Source organism: Malaclemys terrapin, chromosome 25 (genome assembly GCF_027887155.1).
Source record: "Malaclemys terrapin pileata isolate rMalTer1 chromosome 25, rMalTer1.hap1, whole genome shotgun sequence".
Classification (NCBI taxonomy): domain Eukaryota; kingdom Metazoa; phylum Chordata; order Testudines; family Emydidae; genus Malaclemys; species Malaclemys terrapin.
In genome coordinates, this window is record NC_071529.1 from 8,407,246 (window position 1) to 8,430,813 (window position 23,568).

Sequence of the window (23,568 nt, forward strand, 5' to 3'; positions counted from 1 at the left end):
CACTAACTGAGCTGGGGGTTTTACCGGAGCCAGGAGAGGCTGCTGCGGTTAGAGCCGGAGGGGCCAGGTTCAAGCTGTGTGGCTGCCCCAGCCAGGGGGCCAGCATTACACACGGGGCTCCTTTGCTAGCCGCACGTCAGTCATTCAGTCAGCCCGTATGGGCCAAGGCACGGCCCCTATAGCACGGGGGAGACGCTCAGGCCTTCGACTAGCCTGGCTCTAGGGGACGTGTGCTGCAGCGAGGCCCTGCCCCAGGCATCGGAAATCACCTGCCATGCAACTGGGGCGTGAACGCCGAAGTCAGAGCCCGACTTTGCTGGGTGCCTGACTCCACCATGTGCGTAACCAGGCATGCGGCCAAGCCAATCGGTGTGTGAACAGAACCAGCACCTGCCGCTGTTCCCTGCGCATCCTGGAGCGTCGGCCGGGCCCCCCACCATTACAGCATGGTGTTACCCGCTGCAGAGCTCACGCTGTGTGACCCAGGCGTTGGGGGTGGGGAAGGGGAGCAGGCTGCCCCCCCCCCCCCCGAGCCCAGCACACCCCAGTTAGCTCAGGCCCCAGCTGGCCTAGCACCAAGGTTTTCGTACCCATGGCGAGAGACCCAGCACTGGGCAGGCAGGCCCACCCTGGAGGTTCAGCATCCCTCTCCCATCCCCCGCAGGAGCCGAGAAGGTGGGTCAGGCTCACTGCTCCCCAGTTTGGTGCTGGGGAAACTGAGGCACCAAACTGCCCAATGACATGCTGAAGGAAGCCTGTGGCCACGCCCTGAGTGCATCAGAAAGCCGATTGGGTCGTGATTCGTGTCGCTGTAGAATCTGGCTTGAGCGAACAGGGAGAGAGCTGCGGAGCTCCCCCATCCCCACCAGGGCCTGAGCTGTTCATGGGGGAAACGCTGCTCTTTAGCTGCTCTGTGCAGCGGTACTGGCTGAATGGGGAAGGGGTGGGAGCCTCTATGGCACGCTGGCCTCCCTTACACCAGCGCTGCACTTGGGTCAAGGCTCAGCCTCTAGCCGCTAGCCAGCCTCGCCCGTCCTTCTCTAACCCCATCGGGCACCTTGCGCTGCGTGTGCTGGAGGTCAGCCACTGTTCAGTATATTTCTTCCGCTTCGTTTGCACCCACCCTCTGCCAGATGCACACTTGTGCGTGCGCACACCCACTTGTGCGATGCACACTCTGCATGCAGCCTCCCGCACTTCGCTTGCTGTCTGGCCCCTGCTCAGACACCCTAGGTGTGGGTCTGGAGACAGGCTCAGTTAGACTCAGCCAGCCAGCGCTCTGTGGCACCTGTAGGCTGAGCTGCCCTGGGTGACGGCCAGGTCAGCCCAGCCCAGTCATGAGGAGATGCCCATGTGACTCACTGGTAGAAATGCCACCTGAAAGGGCCTGGAATGAATCCCAGGCAGGGGAGGCACCCTCCTCTCTCCCCCGTTCCCCCCCGCCCCGCCCACCTCCTGTCCATGTGGCCGGCAAAGCAGGAGCTCTCTGGGGCAGTCAACTCTAGCATCTGACCAGCAGGGGGCAGTCACACCCACCATCGGCGCCGACCCCCAGAAAGCAAAATGAGTCAGGCAAGGCTCGGAAACCTTGTATTACAAAAATAATCAAAAAAAGCGCGTGGCCGTGGCCTGGTGCAGCAAGCCGGCAGCCCGGGCTCCGGTGCGGAACGTACCAATCAAAGGCAACTAGAAAAACCAGACAGACAACGTTAAACAGTCACGGGGCAACATCGGGAAGGCTGAACACCCTCCGCTGACCTGAGCTGCTGCAAACCAAAGAGCGACCCCCTCCCTGCTTCTCCCCCCCCATGCCAGCACCGGCAGGCAGGACGGGAGTGGGAGGGGGACGGTTGACACCACGGCACTGGCTCTGTGGACGCCCAACTGCCTCCTTCTCCTGGGCAGCAGACACCTGGGCCACGGGGACGGGGTTAAAGGAAGTGCACTTTGCATGCTCGTCTGGTGGGCACCCAGAGGCTCTTCCCCGAGTTCTGCAAGGGGGGGCATATAGATATTAGCAGATACGCCCAGGCCAGCCCTGACCCTCTCCCACCGAGCACCTGCTCTCAAGGGTTATGCTCCATTCAAGTCGGCCCCCTCCAACCGTCCCCACTGAGCCTCGCGCTTCCCAGCACCCTCCCGCCCCGCTCAGGTCCTTCACCTGCCAAAGGACACCCCCCCGCCCCGGCCACGTGGCTGTTTGGAGCCAGGCGGCGTCTGCCTGTCTCCTGGGGGTTGCCTTTGCTTTACAGCAACTCAGTCAGCCCTCGGTTCAGCTGTATGCTCCACGTTGCCCGTTCTGGGTTCGGCGCGGGGGGGGGGAAGGGCAGGAACGGGCCCCATCACGCCGACTTGGTCCCGCTCTCCACCTCCTTGTGCACCCACAGCTCCTTGTGCTGCTTGCGCCCGAACCCCTCGTCGTAGTTGCCTTTGCTCTTGAACAGCTGCTGGAAGTGGGGCTTGCAGTAGAACTCGCCGTGCAGCGCCGCGTAGCTGCCCAGGCTGAAAGGAAGGTGGCACGGGTCAGCCAGCCCCGGGGTCAGCCGAGCGCCGGGAGATGCCAGCAGGCCACAAGGGGGCGCAACCGCAACTCTGGCAATGACCGGACAGCCAGGGGAGGGACTTCAAAAGGGAGAATGTGAGGCAGAGGGGAGCAGCGCAGAGGGGCTTGGGGAGCAGAGCTGCGGGAATCAGTGAGGGGTAGGACAGGAGAAAAGACCTGTCACGTCTCTGCATTGTCACCGGGCACTCAGCAGCCACCCCGGCTCGGAGACGCCCTTGCGCCCAGCAGGGGCTCGAATTCTAGGGTAGGGCAGCTTGGAAACGTCCTTCCAAACTCCTGACCCGGCCTTTGGAGAAGCCAAACGAGCGACGCTCCCAGTGCAGGCTGGCATGGGACCTGGGGCGCGTCAGTGCTCTGGGGCCCGCTGGTTGCAGTCAACCAACATTCGAGTTTCCTCCCTTAATACCGGTGCTCCAGCCATGCCGGAACGCCTGGGGCTGCCGCTCCGGCCGGAGCAGCGTTCCGGTCCTTCGGCGCCTCCGGGAGAGCTCTGGGCAGTGCCTCGCCCTGCACGGCTTTTCACAGGACTCCAGCACTTGATCCCGAGTCTGAGCAAAGGTCTGTGACTCCTGGGGGGCTCAGCCCAACCCCCCCTCCCCCCCCAGCCCAGCCCGCTCCTCACCTGAGCTTGGCATTGCAGTGCTTGCAGCAGAAACAGGCATTATGGAAGACGAACTTATCGGCCACCAGCCGCTCCATGGGGTAGACGGGTTTTTGGCAGGCCGCGCACATCTCCTTCACCTGGGCTTTCAGACTGAACGACTGATCCGCACGGAAACCAAAGGGAGACGGTGGTGAGGGGAAAGCGCCACCTGCTGAGCGCCCGACAGCATCAAGGGAACACAGGTGTCTGGCCGCCCCCACAGCCCACCCGCTGGGTCATTATTAGCATTTCAAATTAGCCTGAATGCTGGGGCATTGGATTTGTGCAAATCAGAGCCATCCACCCCGCACCCCAAGCAAATAGCTCTTCCCTGGAGGTTTCCATCCAAACTGTGACCCAGCCCAGCCCCACTTCGCTTGACAGCGGCTATAGGCACAGAGCACAAGATGTGGGTACCGGCTGCCTTGTGATCTGTTCTTTCCATATATCGCCTATCACACACTCGGGGCAAAAGCCACCCTGGCCCAGCCCCTGGCACGCCAGACCCGTCCATTGCCTTTAGGTTACGCCTCCTCGTTCAGAACCCGCAGGGGCTGCCCCTAGGGTGGGGAATGGGTCTGAGCCAGTCGTGCGGGTCAGGTACCTTGGAACGCTGCACCGTGCTGCCTCCAGAGTTGCTCTTTGCCTCCTAAAGTGGGGGAGAGAAATCAGTGAGAGACTCACCCAACATGCAGCAGGAGAAGGAGCCGGCCAGGCTACAAAGAGACACCTGGTGCCTGACTGGGAAGCAGGGAGATGGTGGCAGATTAGACACGTGTGGGAGGGGGTTAGTTTTATAAGGAACTTTTAGGTTTGTTGCTGATGACACACCGGGCTTTATTTTTCATGCTCCATACGAAACAACCAACTTCCTCCTGGTAACATAGTCCAACGGGCATTTCCTGTACTAAGTAGTACTGTAATTGGAACTACCACTAGAGGGCACTCGACATGCTTAGGCCAGAATTTTCAAAAGGTCAGCTCCCACAATCAGGGCCGGATTCTCCAGAGCTCAGCACACGGGGTCCACTTTTAAGAAGTCTGGCCTTTACTCTGACCCCCTAATGGGGAGCTGAGCGCTTTGGAAAACATGGCCCCCCCATCAACACAGCTGCCAGACAGGCAGACACACCCCTCAGTGAATCCTCAGGCATTGCAGTTTGGGGGCTAGATGCTTCACCCCACTTTACCAGCTAAGCCCCGCTCTACCTGCTGTCCCTCGTCATACAGGAAGCCCCAAGATTTAATGAGACAAGCCAAGCAACAGCTCAGCGTATGATGGCCATCCTTAATCCATGGCTCGGGACTGATGCTTGCTGACACACGCACCCACTACTGCAGCCCATAATCTGGTCAGGGACGTGACTGGCTGGCTGCAATTATTATTTCATTGTATTACGGTCGTGCTGAGATACCGCAGCTGAGCTCAGGGTCCCTCGCACTGGGTGCTCCACAGACCCACAGTTGCTTCCCCAAAGAGGTTACAAGCCGAAGAGATAAACCAGCTGAAGGGTAAGAAAAAGGAAGTCTCGGTATCTACATTTTACAGATGAGGAACTGAGCACAGACCGGTCAAGTGATTTGCCCAAGGTCACCCAGGCAGCCTGTGGCACAACAGAGAATGGAACCTAGCGCTCCTGAATCCCAATCCATTGTCTCAGCCACAAAACCAGCCTTCCTCTCCGACTGCTTCCCTTCCCCTCTCCCCCCAGCCCCTCCAAGCACAGACATTAACACAGGCATTACTCAACTCCTGCTGCATTAAACAGACCACAGCCCATGGCAGATATACTTGCTCTACTCCATTTGCCTGCCACCAAAAAGATCAACCTGTTTAATAATCTCTGAGAAAGCACAGCCACACAGGAATATAGGGAAATGTGTCATTCAAATATTACATGCAAATAAAAACATTCAAATCGCTAGGTCTAAAAAAAACCCCTAACAGCCTATCACTGGTACGACATTTTTACAGCCTGGTCCCTGACTTCTAAGGGCATGTTGTCTATTATGTTTCACCCATTACTAGTTGTGTTAATAGTGTCCTGTGTTTGCTTGCTAGACATGTGTTGTATGTGCTGTTGAACAAAAGGCATGTTTGTTAAATTACAACCACAAGCGCAAATGGCCTCTCAGTATATTGCTCTGAAACAGTTGCATAAACTATGACCCACTCAAGACTTGGTCGTGAAGGGTCAAAAGGGGGACAAGTAGTAGGAACATTTTATGTTTGTATTTTGTAGATTTTAAAATAAAAAATAATAATTAAATGTATTAATGTATGATTTGACCATATCCTGCCAGCCACCCTTTTTGAGTAGCAAAAAAGGAATGGCCGAATGTGCCATTGGTAGAAATGTATCTGGCAGAATTTCTTTGTATCCGGACTAATTTCAAGGCCGTAACAAACCGTTAAGGGTCACCACTTTGATGTAGATTTAGCAGTGTAAAATAAGTGAAAGAATGCCGTAATCGTTTTTCTTTTGCATTGCAATTTAATGTTCCTGTTCAAAATGTTCTGTGTAAATTAATTCTGTTTTGTATGTAAATAAAAAAATGTATATTAAAGAATAAGTGTAAAGGCCATCACTAAACCAAATCGTCTAAAAAAACACGGAGACAAACAGAAGAGCGCCAGGAGGCTGCAACCCGCCCCTATTCAAATGTCAAAAAAGGGCAAATTAACAACTCAAAAAATAAAACAGGTCCCTATCAATAAAAACCAGCATAAAATAACTCCCTAAAAAAATTAATAAAAAAAATAATTTAAAAATAGCAAGCACTCGTCAAACAACAATTAATGACAGCATGACGGTGCAAAACTCATTGGTCCCAATTAAAAAAAAAAATCACTATATAAACAGGGGGCCTTGCCATGAAACTTTGGGTTCGTCCTGCCAAGACTTCCCCGGGGCATCGTGTCGGGACTGACAGAACCCGGCTCCTCCCTTGATCAACTAGATTGATCCGGACTCTGGACTGGTAACTATAACGTTGACCGGCGGGACTGTGTGTGTGTGTGTGTGTGTGTGTGTGTAATGTAATTAAATACATATGCCAATTTGTTGTATCTTCAATAAACGCAGCGTATTGCCTTTTCCCCGAAAAAGATCCCATGTGCTTCTTATGAGCATAACAACACTCCAGCGGCACGTAGGGCCCTGCACCCTGGGACTGCCAATGTCACTGCATCATCTCACCCAGCACTGGTTACCAGAGATTCTACTGCTGCTCCGGCCCTGCTTCATTTGCCCCATCACCTCACCCGCTCCACCCAGTGGTCTGACTCTGCTCCCCGGTTTGTCACTGACAGTGCGACGCAGGTGCGAGCCAGAGAGTTCCTCTCTCAAACAGCCGTTCAGGAACACAGGGAGTCATGGGCTTCTAGCGAGGTACTCAGCAGCGTAACCCAACTCCGGGAGCAGGGAAGTCAATGAACTGGGTAATGAAAATATGTCAGTTTCTGCCCTGTTTGCTAAAGCTTTGTAACTCCAGGCTTGGCGGCTGCTTCAAAGACACCCCTGACCGACTCTCTCCATCCCCTCTCGCTCCACTTCCCCAGCCTCCTCTCTGTCCCCCCACAATAGCCTGTTACTGCAAGAGCCTTCTCCTCTCCAGTGCCTGCTGTCTGGAACAGCCTCCCTCTCACCCCCTCGGTTCTCCCTCTCCTTTCCCAGCGCCGCCTCTTCTCCCTCTGGCTCCGTTGGTATTTTGGGGGAAAACAGTTTGTGTAACACACATGCTGGAAATGCCCATTTCCAGGAGCCGCCTCCACAGACATTTCCCAGCTGTTCTCAGTGCCTGGCACAATAAAGCTGAGGCCAGGGGCCAAATTCTCCTCTCAGGCCAGGTCTACGCTACAGCCCTCTATCGGTATAACTACGTCACTCAGGGGTGTGAAAAATCCACACCCCTGAGCCACGGAGTTACACCGACCTTACCCTCCGCGTAGACAGCGCTGTGCCCACCGGAGCGCTTCTCCCGTCAACATAGCTGCCACCTCTCGGGGAGGTGGGTTAACGACGCCGACGGGAGAGCTGTGCTGCTGTACAAGTCTTCACTCACACCAGCACAAGCCTGGAGTCACCCACTGATCTTAATGGAGAGAGATCTGTAGCAAGGAGAAGAAAATCAGGCCCTGTGAAACTAGATGGACTCCCCTGACTGGGCAGAAGCAGTTGCAGGGTTTAGAAGAGAAGCTGCCCCTTTGCCAAGGGGTCAACTGCAGAGCGAAACCTCCACACAGTCCCCCAGACGCCCATGTAACTGACCTGCATGTCTTGTCATTGATGGGTAAATGGGTCCAGACCACTCTGTGCCTGGCTCGGGCTCGGACTACGCACAGTCTGCCCAGACATCGCTGTGCCTGGCCGGCACGCTCAGTGCCCCCAGGAACAACTTCGCTGAACCAGGAAAAACATCATCACTTTGAAGCTGAAATACGCCCATGGGCAGCTCTATCGGCAGCATCCCATGTCTCATCTCTTCTCAGCAGCCTCAGGTCGAGTGCGTTGCTTGTTTAATAGCCGTCACGTTGTCCCTCGGGGGAAGGACTAGCTCCTGTCCTAGCACGGGATGGTCTCGGGTCTTTTTCCATCTCTACCTAGCCTGATCCTGAATGATACATATGCTCCTGATGGAGATCACAGACTGCCATGGAAACACAAATAAGCACTCGGCACCGCCAGGCAGGAAAGGGGCGAGTGGTAACATGGCGGGTGGGCCACAGACCCAGCTAATCCGCTTTCTGCTTCCTGGGGGTCAAATTTCCGACGGCTTGTCAGTCTCAACCGGGGGGGGGGCAGATTTTCCAAAGTACCCAGCAGACGCCACTGTGATATTTAATGGCCCGATTTTCACCAGTGCTCGGCACCCAACACGGGGGTGAGCTCTTGTGAAAAGCTGGCCCAAAAGGCACCACCTCTGGTCAAACCCTTCCTTAAGACATCGCTGATCCCGATTCTTTTCTAACATGGTTGGTACTGGTAAGTATCCTCCAGATAGCCTGGGCCAATTGTTTTCAGCCAATGGGATAGTAGCATAGGTGCTGGAACTGGGGGTGCAAGGGGGGCTGCCACACCTCCTGGCTTGAAGTGGTTTCTATTATATCCAGGGCTTACAGTTTGGTTCAATGGCTCTCAGCACCCCCCCCCGCCCTCCCCCCCCACACACACACTATAAAAATTCTTCCAGCACCCCTGGATAGTACAGTAGTGAATTTGTTGCTCAGACTAGTCACTGTCCCTGTTGTCTGGTTGGTCAACTAAGTGATGTGGCATCATCTCTGCTCCCTGATTGGATGACTGAAATATTTCCCATGGTGACCAATACAGCTTTTGGAAGAAGACAGGGTCAGGCTAAAGAGGGTGAAAATGCCAGGGATCGGGGCCACGTCGCGACCAGCGTGAGGAATACAAGCCTCTAGTGTCACATCAAGCTGCAGTCCCCCCAAAAGCCGCAGATATACAACACTCACCCTGGGTGGATTAGCGGGCATGGGCCCACAGATCTCTGGCACTAGCATACCCAGCGCTCTTAGCCAAGTTTGCAGCAGCCGCATCAAACTCGGCCCAGCCGCCCCTAGGTGGCATGACCCTGAGTGGGGTTGAATTACATCTAGCAGGGTTTAACTAGTCAACCAGCTGCAATAATGGCCGATGGATCACCCACGACCCGAAGCCCGTTTCCAAGCGCTCAGTACGTGCTCTCTGCCCCTGGGAACACGCAGTTCCTTTGGTGGGGCGGTTCCCACTCTTGCTATGTGAAATAACAACTCCCGGGGGTGAGGAGGACACTTACGTGAGTGGAGGTCGCGCTGGCTGGTCCCTTGGCCTGGAACATGGTTCCTTCCCCCTCTGGCTTTTGGTTTAATCCCGAGGTTGACGTCAGTGGCCAAATGCTGCCGGGCTGCTGCGGCTAAGTCTGGCCCCTTGCGATATCTGGGGAGGACATGTCAAGAGAAGCACGGCTCGTATGGGCAGCCCCGCTCCCTCGCTCCGGGCAAGCTGCCACCAGTTCAAGGCTTGGCAGGGTCGGTGCCTAGAGCGCGGGTGCTTGACCCTGACCAGGTGAATTCGCAAGCTGGGTCCCGGGCAAATATGCAGAGCTGCCCTGGGGGGGGGGGAGGGGGGCAGCAGCTCCAGGCTTCCTCGGTGTGACCTGGGGAAAGGGCAGTGGTCACCGCGCTGCTTGTGGGTGCTGGGGAGGAGGCGGTTCAAATCCTCAGTGGTGCCCCTTGCCTGACAACACCTTCCTCCTTCCCCAGGGTCCAGCCTCCAGGATCAAGCTCCTCAGATTGTCTAAGGAATCGGAGCGACTTAGGCGCCCAAATCTTCCAGGCTCCTTGAAAATCCCAGCCTGAGCACGAAGGATGGGATTCACAAAGGTGCCTCACTTCCACTGAAACCAATGCGAGTTAGGCACCTAAATACCTTTGTGAGCCCCGCCCTGAGCTGAGTTTAGCCCAGTGGCCGGGCACTTGCCTGTGTAACAGGCTGGAAATCCCAGTCTGCAATAATTGGATGAACGCGGCATGTGACCTAGACAATGAGGGCGAGACCCTGTGAAGTGGCATTGGGTCACTGGGCGTTCCTGTAGCCAGCGACCTTAATAGGGGGCAGTTGGAAAAACGCAATGGCTCTAGATAGTAGCCTCCCAACATGCCCTTGGGGGCGATTGTGCAGTACCTGGCCCATGACTGGGGCTCTTTGGTGCTACAGAGAAATAATAATGGCGGAGCTATCAGAGGGCAGACGCCACAGCCAGGCTCCAGGCCAGAGTCACGCAGCAGTTCTGTCAAGGCAGGGAGCCCGGCGATCAAAGGGACCCGGAACGTGGGAGGGAGGGGGAGTTGTGAGTGATCTGTCTGTGGGGAAAACAGGCTGACTTGGAGACAGACAGGTCCTGGGGGAGCATCTGAAGCGGTGGGGGCCTTGCCCACCTCCCGGGGGGTGCTAAGCCGTGGGGAAAAGCAGGCACGCGCACAGACTGGGGATGGTTTTAAGAGAGCTGGGGTCACCCCCTGCACAGACCCTCGGCTCTAGCTCTAGGAGGGGCCAGGTGCCCCCCGCATCAGGCTCCGCGCTGTCCTCAGGTCGAGCGTGCAGGATTTGCAGGTGCTGCAGGCCCTGAGAAAGTGCCTCCGATTTTACCCAACTCATTTCCCGTCTCCTCTGTGGTTGGCTTGTTATTTCCTGCTCCACCGAGCCGCACAGCCGGAGTTACCCTTGGCCAGACGCACATGCTCAGCGGGGTCAGAGCAGGCCAGCCACCACCCGCCGGAACCAGAACCCTGGATCCAAACACCCACTAACAAGGGGGGTCACAATCCAGACCCACCTGGAGGGGCTCGGGCCCCGTCCTGGGGCTTGCCCTAGGGCATGCACCCTGGCAAAGAGAACCAGGGCCCTCTCTCTCCTAGGACCATCAAAGGGGTCTGTGGACCTCCCGAGAAGCTTCCTGACTCAGCCAGAACCAGGGCTGAAAAAGAATCAAAGCTCTTACCAGGCTCCGTCGAGCTCCAGCTGTGGTTGGGGTGGAGCCGAGCAACAAGCTGAGATGCTTTGTCCCTAGTCGGGAGATTGGCCCTCGGGGGAGGGGACGTTCTCAGCACCAAGGAGACACTCGGGGTTGGGGAGACCTACAGCGAAAACACAGAGAGAGTCTGTCCCGGTAGAGCAGTAACAGCATCGCCCAGTGCAGGGGAGGGGGGCGCAGGCTCCGACGCCGGGGGGGCTTGGCACTGTCCAGTGCCCCACTGCCCTGATGTAAACGCACTCCAGTCGGGGGGGTCCAGAGCCTAACCTGCCTGTTCTCTAGGGTCACAGGAGCATCATCCCCGCTGCCTCAAAACATGTCCAGAGAGCAAGACACCAACAGACGGGGAAACAGCTGCCCAGACATGCAGAAAGCCCCTAGGTTTCTCACCTACCCCCACCCCTCAACCTCTGCCCTTCACACATCCCTCACACCTTCAATCCCCCTCCTTCCACACACCCCACCAAAGCTCCCCCCTCCCACATGCCCTGCCCTGCGCAGACCCATGTCAGAGACCCTCCCCTCTGCGCACGTACCCGGCTCAGACCCCCTCGTCTCAGGAACGAAGGCCCAGTGGAGGGGCCCCTCGGTGCACAGCTCTGCAGGGACTGAATAGGAGATGTTGCTACACATCCTTCCTGCCAGAGGACAGGGAGGGGACGCAGCCGTGAAAGCAGCCAGGGAAAGGGTGCGCTCAGGAGTGTGGGTCAAACATCCTGTGTTAGGTCAGAACCCACAGGGTGGCAGCTACCACCAATGCGGCCGCCCCGCCAATGGAGGTGCTAGTGCAGACAGGGCTCAGGCATCGGGGTCAGAGAATACGATGGTAAGAACGCCGGGTTCCTGTCTACACTACAGCCTACGCTGCTGGGAGCGGAACAGACGGTGAATTGCGGGGCCCATACTCGCCAGCGTAGATGCATCCAGAAGGGTTGTCGCCGTCCCAGCCCATAGAAGCTTTACCAGTGGCTCTAGAGCAGCCTTTCTGGGCATGGCCCCGCTGCTCTAGAACAGCCCTACCCGTACTGCATAGGCTGTGCTCTAGAACAGCCTTTCCATGCACGGTATTGTGGCCAAGAGTAGCATTACAGGGGGCTCTCCCCCCCCCCCCGCTCCAGAACTGCCTTCCAGGCTCCAACATCATCCCAGCCATTCTGGAACAGACTTCCCACATGCCACCCTCCCTCTGCTCTAGAACCACTGTCCAGAGCGCAGTGCTGCCGCTCGAGAACCGCCACCTGCTCACTGCGCTTTGCCCATCAGTCTGTAGGAAAGCTTTGGCTAGACATCCCTGATGTGCTGCAGGCAGCTAATGGGTCCAGATCCTCTAACCGACCCGGGCAGCCTCTGCCAGTCACATGGGGCCCGATCAGCGTGGCAACACGGAACCTGCACGCTCAGCGGGGGGGAGAACAGCTTTAAACAAGCAAACTCTGCAGGTGGCATCAAGGGCTTGGGTTTTCCAGGCTGGATCATTCCCAGCTGAACTTGGTCCCTGAGCCCAAACTGGTCACCTGTCAGGGAGCAGAACCCAGCCCTTCTGAGTGTCACTCCAGGGTCTCGCCGCTGGGCCGCGCTGCCTCTCAGTGCCTATAGTTTTACAGCGTTCTAGAACCGAAAGTAATAGTTACAGAGCAGGAAGGAAGCGTGGTGCGGTGGGCAGGGACCCCACTCTCTGCTCCTGCCACTGGCTTCCTGTGTGATCTCGGGTAAGACTCAGCCTCTCTGGGCCTTGGTTTCCCATCTGTACAATTGGGATAATAGCACCGCCCTGCCTCCCAGGTCTGTTGTGAGGATAACCACACTAGCAACTGCGAGATGCTCCGACACTACAGCAATGGAGGGCCAGATAAGCACCTTAGAGCGTGTGTGGGACAATGACAATGAGGGCGAACAGGAGGGGCTGGGCTCTGGAACGAACCGGAGATGATGAAGCAGAGAGAGAGAGACAGGCATGGCAGGAAAAGGCGATCTTGTGGGAGATAGAGCAGGTCAGCGCTAGCTGAGGAGAGAGAGGGGAGCAGCCTGGGGAGGGTGTGCGTTACACACCAAGAAGTGGGACTGGTCGCTGGCCCTTGGCCACACATCGCCCTATGCCCTCAAGAGAGCGAAGAGAAGCGGGGATTGAGACTTGCTGCCATCCACCACAGAGGATACTTAGCTCTTAAGGTCACTCCTGCTGGAACAAGGCCTGACAAAGCAACTATCAGTGATCACGCAGGAAGCAGCAAAAAAAAAAAAAAACAGCTCGGTAACGGAGCTTGTCTTTGAATGGCGGTGGAGGGGACTGGGCCAGATTCATCCCTGGCGCAACTCCACTGACTTCAGTGGCGTCACGCCAGCGAGGAGTTGGGCCCCCAGTCGCTCAACACAGGAGGTTGCCCAATCAGGGTTTGGCTGGACTGTAAACCAGCATTGACGAACCACGTCCGGCTCTGCAATAACAGGTGCAGGGACCCGGCAAGTCATGCACACTTGTGCCTTATGGGCCAGTCTTTCAAATGGCTCAGTGCACCCACAATGGGGGACGAGGCCAGCACAGCGGGTGCATGCTGGATGCTGGGCACTTGAAAACTTGAGTCCTTGTTGCCTAAATGGGAGATGCGCTCTCTGGAAAAGGGGGGGGTTCTACACTCCTCTGGCAGTGCCATTTATACCCCCTTTACGTGCAAATGAGAATCACGCCCACTGCAGCCTGTGGCTGGGTTTGCAGTGATTGCTGCTGAATCCTATCATCATTTCCACTCCTGGCTCTGCGACTCACTCACTTTGACACCTTGGTCAAGGCATCATGCCGCCGCCTGCCTCAGTTTCCCCACCTGCAAGGTGAAGCTTGTGATATTGACCAGCTGGACCTCACATGGAGGGGTGTGCTTTGCAAGGCTAACTCTGTCTGTAGAATACAGCGAGTCAGGAATTTTGCAACAAGTTGTTTTCTCGTCAATAGAAAAAGGGTCGACATTGAATCGAAATGATCACAATGTTCTGATTGACTCAAACCGGGGGGCGGGGGGGGGAGGGGCCGGGGGAGGTTCCGTTTTTTGTTTCACAAATATTTTTGAGATTTCGACTTTTCATCCTAGTCTGAGACAGGGAAAAATGTCAAATGCTTGAATATATTCATGGGGCAGGAAAACTGTTTTCCCACCCAGCTCTAATGTAGAGCACTTTGAGATCCAGAGACGAGAGGCTCTCTATTAGTGGGTGCTAATTAACGATCGATTATCTAGCCCCGATCCTCCTCTGTGGCCCATGGAGTGCAGGCAGCGTGACACACTAGCAGTAACAAAAGGGGCGACTTTATTATTTTTGTTTTAATAACCAAGCAGACTCGGTGCCGCTTTCTCATGGCCCCTTTTGACGTTCTGCGTCGGATGCTCCTGGGAAATGGAGCGTTGTCGCCAGCTGCCGCTGGGAGTGGATTCCCCCCAGTCAGGAGCAACTCTGGGCTCACTCAGCAGCAGTGGAGCTTGTCAGAGAGTGAGCGGAGCTGGCCGTGAAGGGGAGACGTGGGAAATGTCTCCTGCTGGGATTCTCACCCTGCGGAGCCCCTCGGGGCTTTGGGGCATCTTAAGTCATAGCACAAAATCCCTGTTGAGGAAACGACATGTTTCCCCCTTCGCTCTGCCAGCTGGAACATCCACTCAGGCCAACGGTTGCTGCCACCTGATGCCTGTTTGGGAACCGGTGTGGAATGGGTTGGTGGGTACTTAGTGCAGACCCCCAGTGGAACAGTCACCTCCTGCCCCTTGTCAGCAGCATCATCAGAGAGAGGACGAATGGACCAGACGATGGTGACCAACCTGCCCCTTCACCATTAGAGGGTGCCCCTCCAGGGCAGGGCGTGGGATGGAGGGGGCGCCGGGACAGCATGGAGGAAGCCTGCGCCTGTCCATGACAATTCACCAATGCTGGACTTGCTTAGGGCAGAGTCCTGAAGTCCCGGCTCCAGCAAACTCCCAGAGACTTCAGCAAGTGTGTGCCGGAGTCAGGACCTCAGGATCTGGCCCTTCCGTTCTTTTATTTAATTATTGTCTCTGTAGACAAGCTGAAGGTATCTGCAGGGTGGGAGGGGCTCCGGCAGCCACGAGTACCATGCAACAACGCTGAAGCACCACAAAATGAGTCACTTTCTGCTGACACTGAACAAGGAACTTTATTAGAATAAGGAAAACAGGCTCAGTGGTTTGAACATTGGCCTACTAAACCGAGGGTTGTGAGTTCAATCCTTGAGGGGGCCACTTAGGGATCTGGGGCAAAATCAGTACTTGGTCCTGCTAGTGAAGGCAGGGGGCTGGACTCTTTTGGGATCCCTTCCAGCTCTATGAGATAGGTATATCTCCATATATTATATTATCCCTTAAGCTGCTCTGCCTCTCTGCTTCACTGCAGAGTTTCTGCCTAGAATCTTTCCCACCACCCCCGGTTTCCTGCTACAGATTTAAAGAAACAGTACCCGATTGTCGCAATGAACAACCTCCACACACCCACGGGCACACATAGGGTCTGTCAAACTCTGCCTTCTGCTAACCATCGCCCCATGCTGGCGTGTCACTCGGAGGACATGATCTCCCCTGCCATAGTGAAATCTTCACCTGCCAATTGCTCTGATAGGACTAAGGAGACTTTCGGCAGTATATTTGTGAGGGGCAGTGGTACCTCTCGGCACGGCAGAGATGAAGATTTCCTCCCTCCCCTCACTGCGTTCTCTTCTCCCAGGCCACTCGGCACAAGCCTGGAGCAACCTCTGGCCAGCTGGTGAGCGGCCCTTCGGAAAGCCAAAATGCTTCCTGTAGGGCTAGCGAGCCAGGCACCAGGCCCCTCTTAAGCATATGGTTCCCATTACAAGCACTGCGCGGAGCATGTTTACTGGTAGGATAATTGTGCCTGTGCGTCAGACTTTCCCAGGGGTAAAGCGCAGGGCAGGAAAGCTCCCTCGCGCTGCAGGTCCATGAGAAACAGCACCAAGTGAAGGGCTCCCGGCCTCATTTGCTAACGACCTTTGAGTGAATTTCCGGCTGGTGAAAGGTGCCAGGTATCCAAATCAGCACACGGTCTGCTAGAACAGGGGGATGACTTGCACTCAGTACCGTAGACACGGCTCTTCCCTCTGCACCAGGGAAGCGTGTGTGAAAGAGCCCAGCCTGGCGGCCCGTGGGGTTGATTTTCCTGGCTTAGCCATCGTGTGCAAGCAGTGATAGTGCAAATTTCACGCACACACACACACACACACACACACACACACAAACACACACACACAGAGTCCACCCTCAGTTTCCATGGCCCATTCAGCCCTTGCCCTCTCTGCCAGCCAGGGCACCAACTGAATTTTTTTGACATGTGACATGCTGAGACCCACCAAACTCACTGCACCCCGGGCAGAGGTGCCCCCGTTTCTATAGCAACAGTTTTGGGGCCTTGACTGGCCTGGGCTAGATCGGCAGCAGGCGTTCCATCCTGACCCCCACGGGGCTGGGAGGCTGCACTAGCGCGAGCATCCACTTTGCTGGGTCCAGACGGGCTCGCAGAGGACGGGGGAACACACTGGGGACCTAACTGAGTATCCGCAGGAGGGAGGTTTTCCTTCCTGCCCCGCCCATTAGTGCAAGATAGGAGAGAGCCTGGGTCTGAGCACGCTCAGGGCTCACATGCGAGCTCTCGCTGGACGCTTGGAGGGACGGGCGGGCGGATAAGAGCAGTTGGAGCAGGTCGCGGGAGGGCGGGGTTAGTCTGTGGCAGACTAGAAGCGCCCCCTAGTGCTCTCTGACCTGTTCTGCATGTGAGACACTGGGAAACATACGGACCAGGAATGAATAGCACATGGGTGATTCTCCTTTCAAGCCAAGGCAGAGAGACAAAAGATGGCCCAGTGGTGAGGGTCCTCGCCTGGGACTGCGGAGGTGTGAGTTCAAGCCCCTGTGCTACCAGCTTTCCTGTGTGACCTTGGGCAAGTCACTTTGTCTTGCTTTGCCTTGGCTCTGCATCTATAACATAGGGATAAGAGCACTGCCCTACTTCATAGGGTGCTCAGATACTACAGTGATGGGGGCAGGTAAGTACCTTCCCTAGATGCTAACCCAGCAGCTACCCTTGACTTCAGTTGGAGTTGCTCAGCGTCTTGCAGGACTGGGAGCAGCCGAGTGCAGATACAATGCACCAATCTCACAGTCCTAGCCCTTTTCCAGCCACATCTTGCGGCCGAGTTGCCTCTTGAAAGATTGCCCGTGGGAAGGAAATCTGCAGATGGGATGCTGAAGAGAAATAAGTTTCTAGGAGAAACAGGGCTGCCTTTGTCAGGGGCGACACTGCACGAACCATTTTGGAACGGAGAGGAAAAAAACCCTCCCACTCACCCCCACAAGTATCCTTGGAAGCAAAATGGGAGCGGCTGGAGCAGGTGTCTTTGGAAGGACACCAGGCAGAGGGGAATGTTGAAATCCATAGCAACTACCTTTCAACAGTGGGATCTCAAAGCACTGTACAAGCCCCTCAGCTCCCTGTCAGATGGGGGGGTGGGTGCTGAGACTCCCCTACTTTATGGCCAGGGGAAACTGAGGCACAGCAGAGTGGTCAATTTAAAAAAAACGACTGTTATGATTTGTATTGCAGTAGTGCCTCAGGGCTCTACTCAAGGATTGGGAGCTGATTGTCCTAGGTGCTGAGAAACGGGTAGTCAGAAGACAGTCCCCAGGGAGATCTCAATCTAGGTTTCTGACAAGACAATTGAAAAACTGGGGCAGGAAGAGGGCAGATGCGCTAGCACTAAAAGTGCACGTTTCCCAGAAGTAGGGTTGGTCTCCACTCGCCCCAGGCCCAGCTGTGTTCAGTTGGCAGCATCCCGTGGGCACTGCAACAGAGGCGAGTCTTAAGGAGGCGTCTGGAGAAAGCGCTGCTGGGGGATTCCTGCAGTTGATAGGCGCAGAGTCAGCGAGTGGAATTGGAGGAGCGGTGCAGGGCAAAGGTTCCCCTGCCTGAGCCGGAGAGCAACAGCACCGTATCTGCCCTAACCCGTCAGGCTGACAGGCCCAGCTCTCAGCAGAGGAAGCCCTGAGTTAGCACGCTGACCATGATAGATGCATCAAGAGCGGCTGTGAGCTTGCACTGAATGCAAGCACCAGCCACTAGGAAAAGAGGTGCCCGTCATCAACGCTGGAGGGATGGTTGGGACAGTCTGGTCACTGGTGGAAGCAGAGTTCCTTTGAGGAGATTTGGGACTTGTACATGAGACTGCAATGTGGTAATTACTGTGGCTAATTGACTCCCATGAAGAGAACAATTAAGGGCCCTGTGGCTCGCTCTGTGCCATAAGGCCCAGATCCTCAAAGGTCTGGCTCTTGACGCCCATTGATTTCAGTGGGAGTTAGGCATGTAAATACCTAACTGGCTGATAAAGGTGCTGGGCCACATCTGTTTATTGTCGTTATCGCTGGTCGAGTCCTGACCCCCCCCCCCACCAAGGTGGCAGAAGGATTTTCTACCCCCAAGGTCAGGGGGACGGAGGAATTTAGAGCAAAGAGGGGAACCCCCACTCCAGTTCCAGCCTTCTCGCCGGCAGGAGGTCAGAGGTGCCGTGGGGTTTGGAGGCGAATCTTCTGCTGGAGTTGACACTTTCTGATGTCTGTCCGATAAGCATCTGGACTCCGGCACGTTCCTACCGGGGGTGCCCCAGAACTCTACAGGACATGGGGCTGCCCCAGAACTCTATAGGACCGGGGGTGCCCCGGAGACAATCCCATGAACTCTAGACAGCTTTTGTCCTTTTTCACTCCTCCTTCCATCACCGCGCCCCTCCGTCTGGCCGAGGGGGGCTGCACACTGCTCCCTCTAGACCCACTGGCTCCCCAGAAAGTGGCCCAGGACTCCCTGTGCCCCTCAGGGACTGAGGAGGCTGCCCATAATGGGCTCACTGGCTGATCCTGAGGGGGAAAGATTCCCCCCTAAGCAATCGCTTGGTAAAGCCTCCCAGCAGCCTTCAAACGTCACCGCAGGGAAGCCATCTCCTTGGGAGGTTCCACACGCAATCATAGCTGCGCTTGGGACCATTACCAGCCGGTGGCAGCCTGTCTGGGCCTGATCCTGAAAGGTGACACTGAAGTGAGTGGGAGTCGGGGGTGCTTGGCTCATCTCAGGATCAGGCCCTGTTGTTATTAGACACCAGCCAACCCATAGAAGCATTAGCTTGGCCATGCCGAAATACTGGTCCATTTGGTGTCCTGCTCCTGGCAACAGCCATTACGTGATGCTTCAGGGATTGGCAAAAGCAATACACCTAACGCAGCCAGACTGGCATATGTTGCTGTGTATGGGAGCACAGGATTCATTCCTGATCCCCACAGCGGCTCTCAGCTCATTCCCTGCCCCAGGCACTTTGAATACCACAGAGCTGCAAATTACACTGGCCATAAAATCATTCGCCCCCCCTTTTAGACTCTTCCAATGGTATCTGACTTTCAGTCATACTGGGGCAGAGAGTTCCACAGGTAGATAATTAGCTGCATGAAGAATTAGAGGGTCTGCAGTAGTTGGGCACAGGCAAATGGCTAAGACAGCGGGACAGACAAGGCATTGAGCGGTTAATTTGAGGCTCGTAGAGAGAACCATTCGGACATATATCTTAAGGTAGAATTTACTGGTTTTCTGGCATTGAAAAAAAAGCAACTACCACACTCTCCTAAGGTGCCTTAGCGCTGATCCATCCTGACAATGGTAACCAGATCTTAACAATGTTTTTGTCTGGGAATTTCCTTGGTTTTTTAGAATGTACCTAGAGATACTCACATATGAACGCACACTCAACACTTATACTGTCTTCTGCTAGAGAGCCTACAAATAGATACAGGCTTGATTCAAGTCAATGGAACATTGGGGTGTTCAGCACCTCAGAAAAGAGGCAAGATTTTCCATGGTGATTAGTGGTTTGGGATCCTTCATTTTTGGGGTGTCCAGCCTGAGACACCATAAAGGGGCATAGTTTTCAGAACAGGAGCTCCTGTCCTCTGATAATCAAGCCCCTTCCTGGGTTTTGGGTTGGGCACCCCAAAAAAGCACTCGTTCCCACTGAAAACCTTGCCCGTCATTTGTAAATTCCACACGTGCTAATGGCCCTTATAAACACCGAAACAAGGACCACGGTGGAGTTATACTGTCTGAGAGTCCCCCTTCAAACACCATGACTGGACTTCTCTTTGGCTCCAGGCCACCTCTCCCTGCATTGGACCTCTCAGAGTTCTTCAACTCCATCTCCAGGGTGGCTCAGTTCCATTCATCCGTGTCTCCCAACAAATGCTTGCAAGAACTCAGCCAGTCACTGATGGGAGTTCTTGGAGGGTCACAGTTTGCAGGGCTATGACTGTTGAACTGAGCCCTATCCCATACCTCGCCAGTACTGAATGGTACCAGTGCTGATGAGACCAAACACAAACCACTTGGGATTTCTCGAGCAAGGTGATTTGGAGACTAGACATTAAAAAAAAAAAAAAGTAGGAGACCTTTAGAGGGTGCGGAAAGCCAGTCGTTCTGGTTTAATTCATCTGAAACTGGCTTAATTCATCTGAAACTCCACTGTCCCCTTCAAATTTGCCGCTTTCCGCTTTTCTACTAAACTCTCTCTGCTTTGTGGGTCTCTTGCCCTCTCAGCCAATGGGTCTGTTGCATCTACCAGTTGCATCCTGTCTAACATGCAGACAGAGCTCTCTCAGGGGCTGTCTTCTTGGTTTTTTGTTTGCACAGCAGCTAGCACAATGGGGACCTGATCCTTGACTGGGGGGTAACAAGCCTACAAGTTTGGCCTACAAGTCATTTCCTGTCAGTTTCAACTGGACTAGGTTTTAAATGATCCATTTGAATCAAATGGGTCAGTGTGTCATCTCTCTGTGCTTCCGTTTCCCCCATCAGTAGCATGGGGACAATGATCCTGACCTCCTGGGAAAGCATTTTGAAATCTATGGATGCAAAGTGCTAGATAAGAGCAAGATTTTATTATTAAAACTCCTAGACCTGGAACAATCTCCCAAGGGAAGCCATGAAAGCCGCTCGCTCAAGAGGTTTAGAGCTGGACTGGATGAGACATTAGGAAATGCACTGTCAGGAATAATCCTGCATTAGCCAACGGGGGATAAACTAGCTGTGATCTAACAGCTCATCTCCCATCTCTGGTTTCTCTGATCACATTAAAAATGGACACCCCCCCCCTCCAGCCCCTCCCTCGTGTGTATTGCAGCATGTGACAAAGAGCTGCTGAAGAGGTTACAGCCCAACCAAGGCTGGGAAATTCAAGGGAGGAAAAAACAACCCTGCGGTGCAGACGGGGTGGGGGGGATGGTGGTGAGGAGGGCTGGCTGGAAAACAAGAAGTGGGGGGGAGCATGAGAAACACCTCAATAGCCCTGGGCTGTGGGAAAACCAGATTCAGTTCCCTGCTTTGAATTAGGCAGAGCAGGACCTTGAACTTGCATCTCCCCCGTCCCATGTGCATGTCCCTACCACGGAGTGGGGGCCAGACCAGACAAGCTAGCCTGGACCTGCTGAAAGTTCCATCACAACCACTACACTGCCACCAGATGGTTCAGTTTGACCAAGGAGGCATTTCTGATGGACCACAAGTTGGAACCAAACCGTTCCAGCCGGCTTCAGGGCTGTGTCTCCAGCCCAGCCGCCCCCAGCCCAGCATCACCCCCGGCCCGCTCGCTCTCGCTTCTGCTCACCACCAGGCCAGCTCCTCGCCTTGCAAGACCAGGCAAGGCTTGGAGAGGTGTCCATCTCCTCAGAGGGCTACGGGTTCACGCCGCCTGGCCCCTGGCTGACCCCATGTCCCGGAGTGGTCCCCTGGCAGGACTTAATGTATAACGAAAGCGGTGCCGGGGCTCAAGCAACTGTTTTACTTTCATAACTGACGCGGCAAGCCCAGAAGTGCCGGGGCTCTGAACTGCGCGGCCCAGAGGTGCCGGGGCCCTGAACTCCCCCGTCCAGAGGTGCTGGGGCCCTGAACTGCCCGGCCCAGAGGTGCCGGGGCTCCGGACTGCCCCGTCCAGAGGTGCCGGGGCTCCGGACTGCCCCGTCCAGAGGTGCCGGGGCTCCGGACTGCCCGGCCCAGAGGTGCCGGGGCTCCGGACTGGCACAAATTAAGTTCTGGCCACTGGCCAAAAACAGACACCCCGGGCGGGTCATGCAGCCTGAAGATTCTGGCCCCAATGGCCACCCATCTAGACCTCCTCCCACCGCCTCCTCGGAGAGCAAAAGTTGCAGGCGCCGTCCCCTTATGTCTGGCCTGTCTTATGAACCCCCCTTCCCAGAAACCGGGCTGGGCTGGAACCCCCTTCCCATCCCCCCCCTTTCCCCTGCTGTGCAATGGTCCATGCGCCTCCTTCTCCCTGGCTCGGTGTCTGCCTCTCTGTGCATCTCTCCATCCCCTTCCCTCCGGGCATCTTTCTGCTCCGGCGCCGGGGGCTGTTCCCGGCTCCCTCCCTGCCCCCGAGACCAGCAGCAGCAGCTCCCCATCACCCCCCAGCCCGCAGCATTGTCTCCTCCGGCCGCCGGAGCTTGTGCTGGACTCACCCTGTGCCCGCGCCGGGCTCCTCGCGGGGCTGCAGAGCAGAGGGGGGTTCCCCGGCGGGGTCTGTCCGTCCCTCTGGCCAGGAAGGGGGTGGGGGGGGGGGCTTTGTTGGGTTTTTTTCTGCCCAGACTCCGCTCTGGGAGCTGCTTCCTGCCAGCTCCCTCCAGCCGCCTTGCTAGTCCTTTTATCACAAGGCTGCTGCCTGTGATTGGCTCCTCGCTTTTCTCCTTTGTGTGAAGCAACCTATAACCCCCAACCTCCTCCGAGCCCCCCTCGGTCCCCCTCTCGCCAGTCTCTCTCTGCCCCCCCCCCCAATAAAACAGCCCCCATCCCACAAGACCCCCTGGCAAAGTTCTGGGGTTCGGGCTCAGCCATCTATGGCGAGGGGGTCAGCAGTGACTTTGGCTAGAGACGCTCAGGCCCCCTTAGCAACACTATGGGGCAAGATTCTCTCTGCTCATGGCAGCCTCCCCGACCCCTCATGGTAGCTCCCCTGCCCCCCGAAATTCCCTCCTTCCCATAGCTCCGTTCCCAAGTTCCAAGGCTTGCTAAAGCTTGTAGGGTTGGTGGACTACAGGCTCAGCCGTGGGGTTGATGCATTGCCTTGGGAGATCCCTCCCACTAAGGTTCACAGCAGACACGCTCCCTTCCTAAGGACCCGAGAAGGCTTACTGCCGTCCATCTCTGTAGTGTCTGAGCACCTCACAGTCTTTAATTCATTCACCCTCACAACCGCCCTGTTGTGACAGGAAGCATTAGTATCACCCCTCGACACTGAGAGACTAAGTGATTTGCCCAAGGGCACCCAGAAAGTCTATGACTACGCTGTGCTCAGCTCCCACTGCTCTTTTGAAATTCGCCCTTTGTTCACTTCTTTCCAGTGTCACACACCAACCTGTTGGGGAGTTTTGCTCTGTAAATGTATTAAGAACCCCAGTAGCGAATTTGTGACAAAAACTAAGCTGGTTTCACATCATGGTCCCCAAAGACGCCTATGTAGCACAGTTACACGGATAGATCTCTACAAGGATACATGCCGGTTAAGTACAGTTTGATGCCGTGCAGGAAGCCCTAGGTGTGTTTAGACGAAACATCCGTCTGCAAATGCATCCAGGTGACCTAACAGCTGCAGAATTTGTCTACAGAACAAAATGCAAAAAACATTAATGAATTTCCAGAGGTTGTCAATGGGCTGGGATGTAATAACGAAATAATACATCCCACTGACACAGATACAGATCCCACAGTATGGCCTAAAAGACAAGTATGACATAAA

General features: G+C 55.5%; 1 protein-coding gene across 2 annotated transcripts; it reads right to left on the minus strand.

Moving 5' to 3' along the window:
• Nucleotides 1–1,574: 1,574 nt before the first annotated feature.
• LIMD2 (LIM domain containing 2) lies at nt 1,575–22,412 on the minus strand. Of its 2 annotated transcripts, none has more exons than XM_054013994.1 (6): nt 22,295–22,412; nt 10,710–10,845; nt 9,006–9,145; nt 3,811–3,855; nt 3,186–3,325; nt 1,575–2,502 (listed from the first exon to the last, which is right to left on the minus strand). In XM_054013994.1, the coding sequence occupies exons 3-6, from the start codon at nt 9,045–9,047 to the stop codon at nt 2,343–2,345; spliced, it is 387 nt and encodes a 128-aa protein (XP_053869969.1). In that variant the 5' UTR covers nt 9,048–9,145; nt 10,710–10,845; nt 22,295–22,412; the 3' UTR covers nt 1,575–2,342. The 2 variants fall into 2 exon arrangements, with proteins under 2 accessions (XP_053869969.1, XP_053869970.1); XM_054013995.1 differs by lacking the exon at nt 22,295–22,412 and adding an exon at nt 11,279–11,370.
• Between the last annotated feature and the right edge of the window lie 1,156 nt (nt 22,413–23,568).

Excerpts from the sequence above, each read along its gene's own strand:
- LIMD2 (XM_054013994.1), bottom strand. The coding sequence starts at position 9,047 with ATGTTCCAGGCCAAGGGACCAGCCAGCGCGACCTCCACTCAC. Across the intron at positions 3,856-9,005 it reads CCAGCGCGACCTCCACTCAC|GAGGCAAAGAGCAACTCTGG; the intron begins GTAAGTGTCCTC and ends CCCCCACTTTAG. Across the intron at positions 2,503-3,185 it reads CACTGCAATGCCAAGCTCAG|CCTGGGCAGCTACGCGGCGC; the intron begins GTGAGGAGCGGG and ends CCTTCCTTTCAG.